The 11,946-nt window shown below is 50.5% G+C and overlaps 4 protein-coding genes across 4 annotated transcripts; 1 reads left to right on the forward strand and 3 right to left on the reverse strand.

Moving 5' to 3' along the window:
• Positions 1–887: 887 nt before the first annotated feature.
• On the forward strand, positions 888–7,539 carry BO97DRAFT_412004 (putative SNF2 family helicase; the record flags this gene model as incomplete). Its single annotated transcript, XM_025696209.1, has 5 exons — positions 888–1,248; positions 1,334–1,478; positions 1,550–2,281; positions 2,341–7,111; positions 7,288–7,539. 5 exons carry the CDS (start codon positions 888–890, stop codon positions 7,537–7,539), a joined length of 6,261 nt encoding a protein of 2,086 aa, XP_025554409.1.
• Positions 7,540–8,028: 489 nt separating this feature from the next.
• On the reverse strand, positions 8,029–9,388 carry BO97DRAFT_403797 (complex I 24 kDa subunit family protein). Its single transcript, XM_025694813.1, has 3 exons — positions 9,193–9,388; positions 8,762–9,052; positions 8,029–8,700 (listed from the first exon to the last, which is right to left on the reverse strand). Exons 1-3 carry the CDS (start codon positions 9,313–9,315, stop codon positions 8,305–8,307), a joined length of 810 nt encoding a protein of 269 aa, XP_025554410.1. The 5' UTR covers positions 9,316–9,388; the 3' UTR covers positions 8,029–8,304.
• A 173-nt stretch (positions 9,389–9,561) lies between these two features.
• Positions 9,562–10,325, reverse strand: BO97DRAFT_403798 (uncharacterized protein). The gene has a single exon (XM_025694814.1). The coding sequence runs from the start codon at positions 10,282–10,284 to the stop codon at positions 9,697–9,699; it is 588 nt and encodes a 195-aa protein (XP_025554411.1). The 5' UTR covers positions 10,285–10,325; the 3' UTR covers positions 9,562–9,696.
• A 309-nt stretch (positions 10,326–10,634) lies between these two features.
• On the reverse strand, positions 10,635–11,699 carry aah1 (adenosine deaminase; the record flags this gene model as incomplete). Its single annotated transcript, XM_025693483.1, has 1 exon — positions 10,635–11,699. The coding sequence occupies one exon, from the start codon at positions 11,697–11,699 to the stop codon at positions 10,635–10,637; it is 1,065 nt and encodes a 354-aa protein (XP_025554412.1).
• Positions 11,700–11,946: the final 247 nt, after the last annotated feature.

Genomic DNA, 11,946 nt, shown 5'->3' on the forward strand with positions numbered 1-11,946 from the left:
GGTCTTCGGCGTTCGGCTCGCTCGTGGAGATGCCATGGGAGAACGATTAGGAGCTTGATATGAAGAGAATGTGTCTTGTGGGTATGATCGTAATTAGAGGTAGGCACTCTACGTACACATAGAAAAATCCTAGGATGTTGTCGTTCTATGATGCGTCAGTCTTGGTTTTATTCTGTGGTCTGCAAAGCTCAGGTAGGAATCATAATAGCTTCGGAAAGGATAGTCAAGCTTTCACATATTCCTCAGACCATATAACATTACAAACAAACTGAAAACGAAAGTTCCTTGGACAGTCACTTCACCAGCAGAGCGAGCTCACTATCTGCAGTGCTATGTTGTTGTTTTTTACCTGACTTGCTACTATCTCGTAAACCAAACTCACCAGCTTCGCCTGGGTCGTAGACTTCTAAATAGACAGCTACAACATGCTCTGAGTAGAACAGAACTTCAAGACATCTCGAAGAACTACCGGATACTGTAGTCGTAAGGCACCAGATCAAACTCGAAATGTTGACATTACTGCAACCTTTGTCCACATCCACTCTGCACCTGACCTAGGATCTCCACAGCAGGTTGCAATAACAGCAACACATTCACTAACAGGCAAACAAAATAACAGCCTCCCCCAAGCCTGTCGTTCACATTCCCTGTCATCTCTCACCCCACACGTCTCCTTTTTGTTTACCCCTCTTCGTGTTCTTCCCTTACCTCCACCTTTCCTCTCACCTATCTTCTCCGGCATAAACTTATTCCACACCACCACGTGACTTCTTCGTGCCCTCATATCACCTTTCTCATTCAAAAGTCTTAGAACAGATCACAGAACGTCACCAAGCTCATATCCTCTTCAATAACAAAGTTAATATCTTTTTCCCAAGTGAGACAAGATGCCTCCGGGGAAGAAGAGGACCCTGTCCCACGATGGACCCCCACCCAAACGATACCGCGTCTCACTGCCAGGCAGCCTTGATGAAGAAGCGATGGTTGCGCTGGAAGAACTGGATTCCACTAACCCTGAGTTCGTTCGAACGCTGCCGTACGCAGAAGGAGGGTTGTCGAAGGCTCAGGTGGCTTGGAATTTGCCACCGATGCACAAACTGAGCGACATTTTCAGGTCCATCACCCAACGAGCAATGGATCTGGGCCTGGACAAGTACCTGACGCACGTGGGATTGAGACCTCTCCGCGTCGTCACCGTATGTTCTGGCACTGAAAGCCCATTGCTGGCGCTCGAGCTGCTGCAGGAAAGTAAGTGTGCCTTTCCTCCTCTCTACCTCTCTGGTAATGCAACATAATGCCTGGACAACTGACGAAACATCTGTTCTTGTTTAAGACCTGAAAAGATTCCACAACAAAGATTTCGCATTCGATCATCTCTTCAGTGCCGAGATTGTTCCATTCAAACAGGCTTACATCGAACGGAACTTCCATCCCCGTTTGCTTTTCCGGGATGTACGCGACTTGGAAGGTGTCGTAGCGTGAGTTTTCCTTTTTACTGCCCCTGTCTTGAATAAGTCACTCATATCTGACTGGGCTCGCAATCTTTAAGTCAAACGGCATACGGTTCCTGGGCAAAGATACCAACGGATGTCGACCTTCTTGTTGCGGGCTTCTCTTGCGTGGACTTCTCATTGTTGAACAACAAGCAGAAAACTCTCGACGAGATAGGCGAGTCCAGCGGAACTTTGCATCAAATCGTAGCGTATGCTAAAAAGCACCGACCTCGCTTGGTAGTCCTGGAGAATGTGAGAAACGCCCCCTGGGATCAGATCAAACAGTGCTGGATCGGCATTGGCTATGCTGTTGTTCAAGCCGATGTCGACACAAAGGCATATTATCTCCCGCAGACGCGTGAGCGAGGCTACATGTGCTGCGTCGATTCCCAGCTCCTGAAGCAGAATGGCCTCTCTGATAAGGTCGTGCTGACATGGTCTACCTTGATGACCAAATTCGCACGTCAGGCAAGTTCACCCGTAGGCAAATTCCTTCTGAAAGCCGATGATAGAAGGCTGCAGCAAGTCGCAAAGGGCGTCAACTCGAATAGGACCAAATACAAGTCTCGCCCTTGGGAGAAATACCAGGTCCGACACCAAGCCTATAGGCAGGCCGAGCACCTCGGATACATGCGTCCATACAGCCGGTCTCTAGACAATGGCACTTGTCAGACACCTGACTTCACTTGGCATCCATGGGTAAGATCTTTGGTGGCCAGAGTCTGGGATACTCTCGACGTCAATTTCCTGCGCAAGCTCAGAGAGGGTTACGACATGAGCTATAAAGAGTAAGTTGGGCGTCTCAGCCCGCCGATCTGTGAAGCAATGCTTGGCTGACCAATCTCAGGAGGTGTATTGATCTTTCTCAGGGTCTCGAGCGTGAAGTGGACGTCCGTGCCTGGGGCCTTGTTGGCTGCATCACCCCTGCTGGTATTCCTTACCTCACCAGCCGGGGGGGACCGCTGTGTGGCCTCGAAGCGCTTGCCTTGCAAGGTTTGCCCTTGGATAGACTTCTTGTCACTCGCGAATCTATGCGTGAACTGCAAGATCTTGCCGGCAATGCAATGAGTTCGACGGTCGTAGGTTGCGCAATGCTTTCCGCATTGATCTTGGGACACAAAGTCCTCCGAACAGGTGAAGAATCGTCAGCCTCCATCGCAAAAGGGGCTAAGCGCAATACTTTGTGCCCTCAAGACCTTAGCAACTTGGTAATTGATAACATGCAGCTCGACCACGCCATCGACATAGACACCCGAGAACTCCAAATCCAAGCCGCAAATAGCGCACGATACTGTTTGTGTGAGGGACAGCTGTGGGTTGAAAAGAATATTCTTCGATGTACCCTCTGCGGTCATACTGTTTGCTCAAATTGCGGCGGCAATCCATCTCATGCCTTCGAATCTTGGTCTGGCATAGAGCGCACCTCACCCATGAGGTTCATTAGCAAGTTAAGAAGCATTCTACCGGCTCGCTTGGTGTTGAGTGGTATCTCGCGTGACATTTATTCACAATTTGTGGCCCATTCAGATCATTGCCCATCGCAGGTTTGGTCGCTTTTTTGGGAGGTTATTGACTCCAGCATCAATGGCGAATTGTCACTCTTGGATATAGAACGCAGGGATGTTTGGGTCGCTCAGTATGAAGGTCATGAGTCGAGATTGGATCTTGTCATAAGTGAAGGCGGTGTTGAATGGCTTCTTTATGCATTACCCCCCTGTCAGAAGCCGTCTCTATCCCTCATCCGAGAAATTCTCTCAAAGCCCATTGCACGTCTGAGACCTGAGCATGGTTCACTGTTGGGAGGCGAATGGGAAGTATGTTTGCCAATCAGCCTCAAAAGTTGCTTCAATGTTTGCGGGAGTGGGCACCGCATTAAGAGCTACGAAGTCAATTGCGGGCACCAAGACCCGAAATTCGTTGGATCGGAGATTTGGACACATATTGACGTACAAGGCGCCGATGCGGACGCGCAGGATCTTGAAGTCGACATCCGGGGCTCATATGAACTCCTGCCAGAGTGTGGAACCGCAAACGCATCTTTGCACAAGAAAGTCATTACCGGGAAAGAGCCCGCTGTTTATCTTTTCTTGGATCCGACCAAGCTTGGAAAGCCCGAGAATGATTGCTTCGTTTTCTCGTTGGAACATCGTTTCATTCCAGGATATGATAGACGAGCAACGGTCGCTGAGATGTCACACAATTGGCGCTCTTGGGAAGCAAGCCACGTGCCCGAATCAGTTCCTGTATATCATCGCAAGTGGGTCAGGACTTCAGCTGTGACCATAGCTCCTCTTTCCCCCGATGCTTCCGCCACCTGCCAAAGCTTAGCACCTGGAAACAAGATCACCATCTGCAGTTTTGATTGTCGTAATGCCAATATCACCTTGCTTTCGTTCAAGGTTGCACTGTCAGAAACGGGACATGGCCAACAAAGCAATCAATGGGAGGTTTTCGATCCACTAAGCTTGTCTTCGAAGCTGCGGGATATCTTTTGGTTACTTCAGAAAGCGGCAGGCTTCACTACTTTTAAAGAATGGCAAGATCTCGCTTATGTGCACGCCACCGCAACAACGCACGATGGCCGATCATTTTGCAATGTATGTGCACCGCCCAAACCACGGCTTCTCATGAGTCGTAGTCGCAAGGGTCGGATGACTCCATACGAGGATCCTTATGATGCAGCCCTGTATGAGCGCCAGATGAAGTCGAAGCCACCCGCATTCTTGTTCTTTCGTCGAGTTGGTCGAACAGGAATAAACGAATTGTGTGTCACGCTGAATATTCAGGTCCTACTCCACCAGGCTTGTGACCGACTGTGTAGTTCCCGCGTGGTCGAAGGGACTTCGTTTCAATGGCGTCTAGTACCCAACTCTTTCGACACACGAAACCACACCTTCTTCAAATCCAACCTGCCGAGCAACCGCAATGACGCGCCTTCTGTTCAACCACCGAACTTTCTCTTGAAACTGCGGCCAGAACAATTACGATCCCTGTCTTGGATGATTGGGGAAGAAAGTGACAACAACGCATCATTCCTAGAAGAAGAGATAGAGGAGGCACTCCTTCCGTCAATGATGTGGCGCGCTGAAGCAAGGGTCGTTACTCCAAAGACAGTCCGAGGAGGCGTCCTTGCAGACGATGTCGGCTATGGCAAAACTGCTATCATCCTCGGATTGGTTGATATGCAACACAAAGACCTTCAAATGTCGGTTCTGGACCCCAAGGATGGCTTTATCCCGGCAAAGGGCACCCTGATCGTGGTTCCTGGAGTACTGCTACGGCAGTGGGAGCTGGAGATTAAAAAATTCTTGGGCTCCATTTATAAAGTTCTCGTCTTTGGCAGTGTACAGAGTCTCTCAAGGGTGACTGTTGGCGATATTCTCCTCAGTGATATCATATTGGTGTCTGGGTCTGTGTTAAACGGCGAAGGCTACTATCAGAAACTGCAGAATCTTACTGGAACGCATCAGGTGCCCAGGAAAAAGGCTCGCAGTTTTGATGGTTGGTTCGCAGATGCATTGATCTCACTCAGGGACTTGGTTCGTGTTTTGGTGGGAAAAGGCCCTAGCGCTTTTCTCGAGTTGATCCGTTTAAAGCGCCAGAATACTGAAGATAGCCAGGCGCGAGCTACCTATGCGCCATCCAAGCGTTTGAGAGGAAAGGCTTACGCCGAGGCAGCTCAAAAATGGTGCGAAAGCACTGAATATGAGGAGCATGCTGACGACACATCCAGTATCGAAGACATCTCCGGCCTTAGTGAAGACGAAAGTGTCGAAGTATTGAAGGCTAAGGTGGATCAGTGTCTGAAATTCTTACCCTCGAAAATGTTGGACCCTGATGACAGTGAGGAGCAAGAAAGCACAGGCACACCAGACTCGGAGGACGAGATTTCGGAGGATCAACCTTCGTCGACCATCCGCAGTAAACAAAAGCAACGTGGCCGCTCAGCTTCTAGCAAGAAAGACTGCAAGACATGGAACGATTGGAAGGAGTTCAATATCAGCCTAAAGTCGAACAAGCCTTGGACAACAGTTCGAAATATTTCCCTCCATGCTTTCAGATTTAGTCGCCTGGTCATTGACGAGTTCACATATGCAAGCCCTGAAAGGGTTGTATCCTTCTTAGCACTGGAAGCTCGTGCTAAATGGGTCCTTTCGGGAACTCCACCTTTGAACGACTTCGCAGATGTAAAGTCCATTGCACGATTCTTAAGCGTTCACCTAGGAGTTGACGATGATGAATACAAGCTGCAGACCGGGCGGCAGCAATCCGATGCGGAGAGGTTCCAGTCCTACCGAGCGACCCATAGTGACGCCTGGCATCAAAACCGTCATGAAACTGCACAGAGATTTCTGAGCCGTTTTGTGCGGAAGAATGTTGCAGAAATTGGCGAGATCCCTTTCACTGAGCATATCATTCTCGTCCGCCAGACACCAGCCGAACGCGCACTTTATTTTGAAATGTACAGACAGCTGGAGGCATGGGAAGGCAATCTCCGCCTACAGAGCAGATCACGGTTCGGCTGCGACCAGGCCAGTCGGTTAGATGAGGTCATCAGCAGCAGCACAACCGGTGACGAGGCACTTCTCAGACGCTGTGCGTGTCTTGCTGTTCTTAACCGTTGGACCAAGGCCGGGAAGCCGGAGGTCACGACTTGCGCATCACTTATCGACAACAGAGAACATGAGATCACCGAACTGAGGGATGAACTCGTGGCGAAATTGAGGCTGGCAGCCTGGATGTACTGCGAATGCGATTCAAAGTCTGAAAGATTCGAAAAGTTTGTTGACGGTGTGACCGCACACAATTTCGGCGACAACTCGGTGACTGAGAACGTCTGCGCTCTTCTGAATTCCGCAGTCCACTTGTCAGACCCCGAGCATTGGATAGATTTCTTCGCTCCTCCGGCCAAAGCCGACCCTCAGCAATCAGCAGACAAGGAAGAATGTGACAATCTTGGCGTCGACTCTGAAATCCGGACGCGTGAAACCAAAGGGAAACAAACGAAAGGTCCTCAGCCGAAGAAGTCAGTTCGTCAGGGAAGACATGCCAAGAATGATGAACTCCCCACAAAGCCCACCACATTAAGTGAACTCGAGGCCTTGCTGCGCGAAGTCACAACAGTCATGAAAAAGATGATTGACGAATGGGTCCTACGCAAGCGGGGGGTGAGATCTCTCAAAAAGTTACGATCTATGCAGACCGGCGAGTCAGTCTCCAAATGCTCCAGTTGCAGAAGCCAGCCCGACAGTCTCGATGCCTTGAGTCTGTTAGGATCATGTGGCCATGTGCTGTGCAAAGTATGCATCTCAAAAGCTATACAAAAGGAGGAATGTTCTGTGGAAGGATGTCGCGGTTCCGGCAAGTGTTATAATGTCATCCCGGCCTCGACACTCGAACACGACCACGTCGACAGAGATACCATATTCGGCGGCAGCAAGATTGACAAAATGGTCGAGATTATCCGCGGCACACCAGCGGGCGAGCGAGTCCTCTTGTTCATCCAATTCCCGGATCTGATGAAAGTCGCCACCAAAGCATTGAGTCTCGCTAAAATCAAGTTCATCATGATCACAGCCATGGACGGAAAATCCACCACCAAGATCGACAAGCTGCAGGTGAGTGGGTTTGGGCAAGCGAAGGTCCTGGTCCTGAACCTCGGAAGCGAGCTGGCTGCGGGATTGCAAGTCAACCGAATGCCCACTCGAAAATGATTCAGAGGAAGTCTAACATTCGTACCAGGAACTTGCAACAAGCTAATCATGTCATATTCCTGTCGCCCATGCTGACACAGACCCAATATGATTATGACTCGACAATGACCCAAGCCATCGGGCGGAGTCGACGATATGGCCAGAACAAGCATGTTCACATCTACCATCTGTTGGCTAAGAAGACCGTCGATGTAAACATCTTTCAGAATCGCCGAGGCAAGGTCCTTATCGAGCGAGATGGAGAACCTGCGCTGGTTACCCACGAAGAAGCCGCGGATGAGAAGATTATCAAATGCGAGGGGGAATTGTTGCACGAAGACGATGGAATTTAGGTTATGACGAAGATATGTCGAACGTTTTACGTTCGGCGTTTTGTTACAATCCTGGACTTGGAATGTCGTCTTTATTGTCTTGCATGTATGTGTCAACGCAGGCCAAGGTGTAGGAATAATAGACAAGCAGACTCAAAGTTGTTCTTACCATTAGTGTTTCAGTGAACCACATGTGTAGACCCAAGCGGATTTATCGATTTCTCTCCCTGTTCCTGGAGGGCACCTGGATCTATGCGTAGGAAGACTCAACCGACCCCTACACCGTCGTCCCAAATGTAGGGGTCGGTTGGGGTCGAAATGATACAAGCCTGCTCGAAGACGACAAACGGCAGGCGTGTTGGTGGGCAAGCCGTCACATGATTTGTGGTTTTGACGACTAATCATGGCACTTTGATCAGATATTGCAAACTCTAGAAACAGGAATGCCTGGCACGGTAGGTAGCATTAATTAATTGGTCGAGCGCAAATAGAGTGGATAAAACTGAAAAGACTCCATTGGATACTGCTAACAAAACCTTCTATGGCAAATCAAATCCCCCACTATAACCCGGTTTTCCTCCTTACGCAGTAGGAAGCAAGTAGATATGAGGCACAACGTACTGTACATGAGCGTTATCCGGGTTGCCGTGTCCGAGATATACCGGCCAGGAATGTTTAAGAAAAGAGATATAGAACGAGGGGAAAAAAGGAGAACATGAGAAAACTTTCGAACCTTCCAAAGCACGGCATCGAGAAACTAAATTCAAATTATAGGCTGATTTTCATTTATTGCGCGGGCTGATCCAAGGCTCCGTCCTTTCTCATCATGGTCTCCGGGTTCCAGACGGGGTCCACCAGGTTCGTCAGGCCGGCGCTGTTCTCGCAGGTCTGTCTACCGCTCAGAGGACCAGGGGCAGGCACCTTGGGGGACTGGCCAGCCTCAGCAGCGGTTGCCGACTCCTTGAGCGCGGTGAGGAGAGTCTTGATAGATTCGGGGGTGAGATCCTCGTAGTAGTCGTCGTTAATCTGGACCATGGGGGCATTGACACAAGCACCCAAACATTCGACCTCGACGAAAGTGAAAAGACCGTCTTCAGTGGTGTGTCCGGGGGTGATGCCCAAGTGTTCCGTGATAGCCTCGACGATCTTGGTGCTACCGCAACCACCGAGCTGGCAGGGTGTCTGTGGATCGCTGTGTCAGTAGCAGGACTCGCGCAGGCAATGAAATTCATCCGAAACGTACCGTCGTGCAGAGCTGGACAAAGTACTTGCCAACGGGCTCACGGTTGTACATGGTATAGAAAGTTGCGACTTCGTAGACACGCATGGGGGGCATCTCGAGGAGGCGGGCGACCTCGTTCATGACGCTAATGCTGGTGTAGCCGTGCTGACGCTGGCCCAGGTCGAGAACGGGCATGACGGCACCCTTCTTGTACTGGGGAGGGTAGCGCTTGAGGATCTCATCGATGAGCTTGAGGTTCTGGTCGTTGAACTTGAAAGGGACGGACGGGTTGTTGTCGGGCTTGTTGCGGTGCTAGTGGATCGAGATGGTCAGCCTCGAATGTCTCGACCCTTAAAACCATTTTGTTCGACAAGCAATCGAGAGCGAAGAAAAATCCGACTCAACCGCGAAATCCGAATAGAGATTATGCTATCGGGTTCAATTGCACATACCACGGCAAGGGATTCGCTGTAACGTTGCGGACCAGCCGAGAAGGGTCTGAATTGAGTCTTAGGGAAGTTCTGGAAGAGCTGGCGGCCAGTCCGCGGGACGGCGGGGAAGAGTTTGGAAGCCATTGCCGGCAGCGACAGGGAGAATTGAGGGGGGTATTGGGGGGAAGGAGAAGAGATGCGATCTGATGGATTGAAGGTGAACGACCGACTTGGAGTCGAAGAGGCGTTTTGCGGGAGCTGCAGCTGACCAATCACCGCCAACAGATTACTCCCCGCCTTGTGCCAATAAGAGAGAATAGCATCGATAAAATAAAAGCATCCTCGCTACCTGCAACTTACAAGCCCTGCTTACACCGCAGATATAAGAATCGTCTTCGAACTCTTGTTCGAATTCATTCGGATTGAAACTAATGACAGTCACTATTCCGGGTCCCCGAAGGTCAATTTCAGGATATGCCGCCATTACGCATCACCTCCGCATCCGCCATTCGATTCCAGTCAAGCCTACACATTCTCCATCTTGTAAACCTCATATGCGACCTCCTCGTACGGATGAGCCTTCACCAAAGCCTCCACGGCCTGCAGCATAATCGACCGCCCCAGGCACATGATCTCCACTTTCATTTCGTCGACATACTCCACGTCGCCGACCGATCCAATGGCGGGATTGGCACCCTCTCCTGGCAAAAACTGGCCGGTGCCTGGGGATTGAAAACAGCACTTGGAATATTTTCCGCCGGGGAAAGTCCCGGCTCCGGTAGCGAATATCGCGTCCTTGCAGACGTCAAGGTGGGTGTGCGGCACGAAGAAAACGAGTTTGTACCGGTCGGGGATCTTTTCAGTAGCCATAGTCCGGACCTGACAAATTTGGGACGCTGTGTGTATGTGTAGGAATCTTGAGGTAGTGATGGAGACTTTGTACCGGTAGTTTAGAGCACTAACTATCGTAGAAGTAGACGAAATGGTGCGCGAGCACTGGCTAGGGAGGGTAAAACAGGAGGTTGATCGAGCCCAGATGGAGTGACGCAGACGCTGCGATACAATCATGCGGGAAGCCGGACGGCCCAGCATTGGCATGAGGGGTTGCATCATTTGGATTTACTGGGGTTCGTGCTTTTGTGCGCAAAGTTGACAGATGCGCAGCTGATATGGATACACCCGTTCTTAAGAATGTAATCACTTGGCAGTCATAGAGATATTTAACTAAGTGATCGTTACTAATCTCGACTTAACCCATAGTTTAGCTGAGGGAGAATGAACGTACGCGGTGCCCGCAATGCCATAGATTACAACTGCGACGGGTTTCGTTTCTGAAATTTGAGATGTCTGCTCCATTATTTTGCTTGAGAGTATGATTCTTCTTTTAATTCGAACAGCTTGATCATCAGTGTGCATCATCAACTCATTATATCTACCATTTCTATATGAATTCTAGTCTATATTTATACCAGTGTAGCATACTTCTCCACGTGGGCATCAATCCGCTGCAACAACTCCTTCTTCCGGTCCTCATCAATCCAGCTCTCAGTCACACTGTTGACGGCAATAGTCTTCCACTCATTGACGGAGAGCTTGAATGCCTCGTGGACGGCGCAGTAGTTGTCTAGGATATAACCACCGAAGTAGGCCGGGTCATCGCTGTTGAGCGAGAACTTGACGCCAGCATCAAGGAATTTGCGGATGGGCACTTCCGCCACCGACTTCACGCACTTGAGCTGAACATTGGACAGCGGGCAGACAGTCAACAGGATGCTTTCGCGAACCACGCGCTCCATGAGGGCCGGGTCTTCAACGAGCCGGATGCCGTGGTCAATGCGCGTCGCGCCCATCTCCAGCGCAGCGCTGATGTAAGTGGGATCACCTTCCTCACCGGCGTGAGCGGTGAGACGAACGCCCTTGGCCGACGCCGACAGGTAGATCTCGCGGAACATGTCCTTGGGGGGGCCGACTTCGGAGGAAGAGTAGCCGAGGCCATGAATCACCTCAGTCTGGAAGTGGTTGTTCTCGAGGATCTTCTCGTAGGTCTTCTTGGCAGACTCGACGGGGAGGTGGCGAACAAAGCACAGGATAAGGCGGGTAGAGAGACCGAGTTCCTGCTCGGCACGCTTGCAGCCGGCCACAAAGCCGGCCACGATGGTCTCGTATGGGATGCCACGATCCTGGTGCACCTGAGGGTCGAAGAAGACCTCGGCGTGGTGCACGCCGTCCGCGTGGGCCTTCTTGAAGTAGGCCCAGGCCAGATCGGCGAAGTCAGACTCTTGGATGAGCACGGACATGCCGATGAAGTAGAAGTGGAGGAAGTCGTCCAGAGACGAGAAGTGTCCATATCTTTGAGTCAATGTCTCGATAGACTCGTAGGCGGGCTCGGACTTGGGATCAGGCAGTTGAACCTGGTTCTTCTCGGCCAGTTGGAAGATCAACTCGGGGGTGAGACAGCCTTCCAAGTGCACGTGGTGCTCGCACTTGGGAAGGCCAAGGAGAAAATCATGCCATGAAGATTGACACATGGTGGGTTGCAAATATGAAATGAATGGGTATTGGGTATCTTTGATATACAGAAGCAATGCTGGACTTGAAGAAAGTAGCTAATAAGAAAACAGAAAAAATCACGAAGGAAAGAGAAAGACTTTGCGGGAGAATCACAATATAAGGTCTGTACCAAGCTCGATTTTTGCGGAAATCCAAAGGAGAAAGTCACCAAACACGGCTGCTGGTCCGAGGTGGATTCACCTTTGACTCACTCTAGGAATAAAG

The sequence above is a fragment of the Aspergillus homomorphus genome (genome assembly GCF_003184865.1).
Source record: "Aspergillus homomorphus CBS 101889 unplaced genomic scaffold BO97scaffold_6, whole genome shotgun sequence".
Lineage (NCBI taxonomy): Eukaryota > Fungi > Ascomycota > Eurotiomycetes > Eurotiales > Aspergillaceae > Aspergillus > Aspergillus homomorphus.

Excerpts from the sequence above, each read along its gene's own strand:
- BO97DRAFT_403797 (XM_025694813.1), bottom strand. The coding sequence starts at position 9,315 with ATGGCTTCCAAACTCTTCCCCGCCGTCCCGCGGACTGGCCGCCAGCTC. Across the intron at positions 9,053-9,192 it reads ACAGCGAATCCCTTGCCGTG|CACCGCAACAAGCCCGACAA; the intron begins GTATGTGCAATT and ends TCGATCCACTAG. Across the intron at positions 8,701-8,761 it reads TTGTCCAGCTCTGCACGACG|ACACCCTGCCAGCTCGGTGG; the intron begins GTACGTTTCGGA and ends AGCGATCCACAG.
- BO97DRAFT_403798 (XM_025694814.1), bottom strand. The coding sequence starts at position 10,284 with ATGATGCAACCCCTCATGCCAATGCTGGGCCGTCCGGCTTCCCGCATG.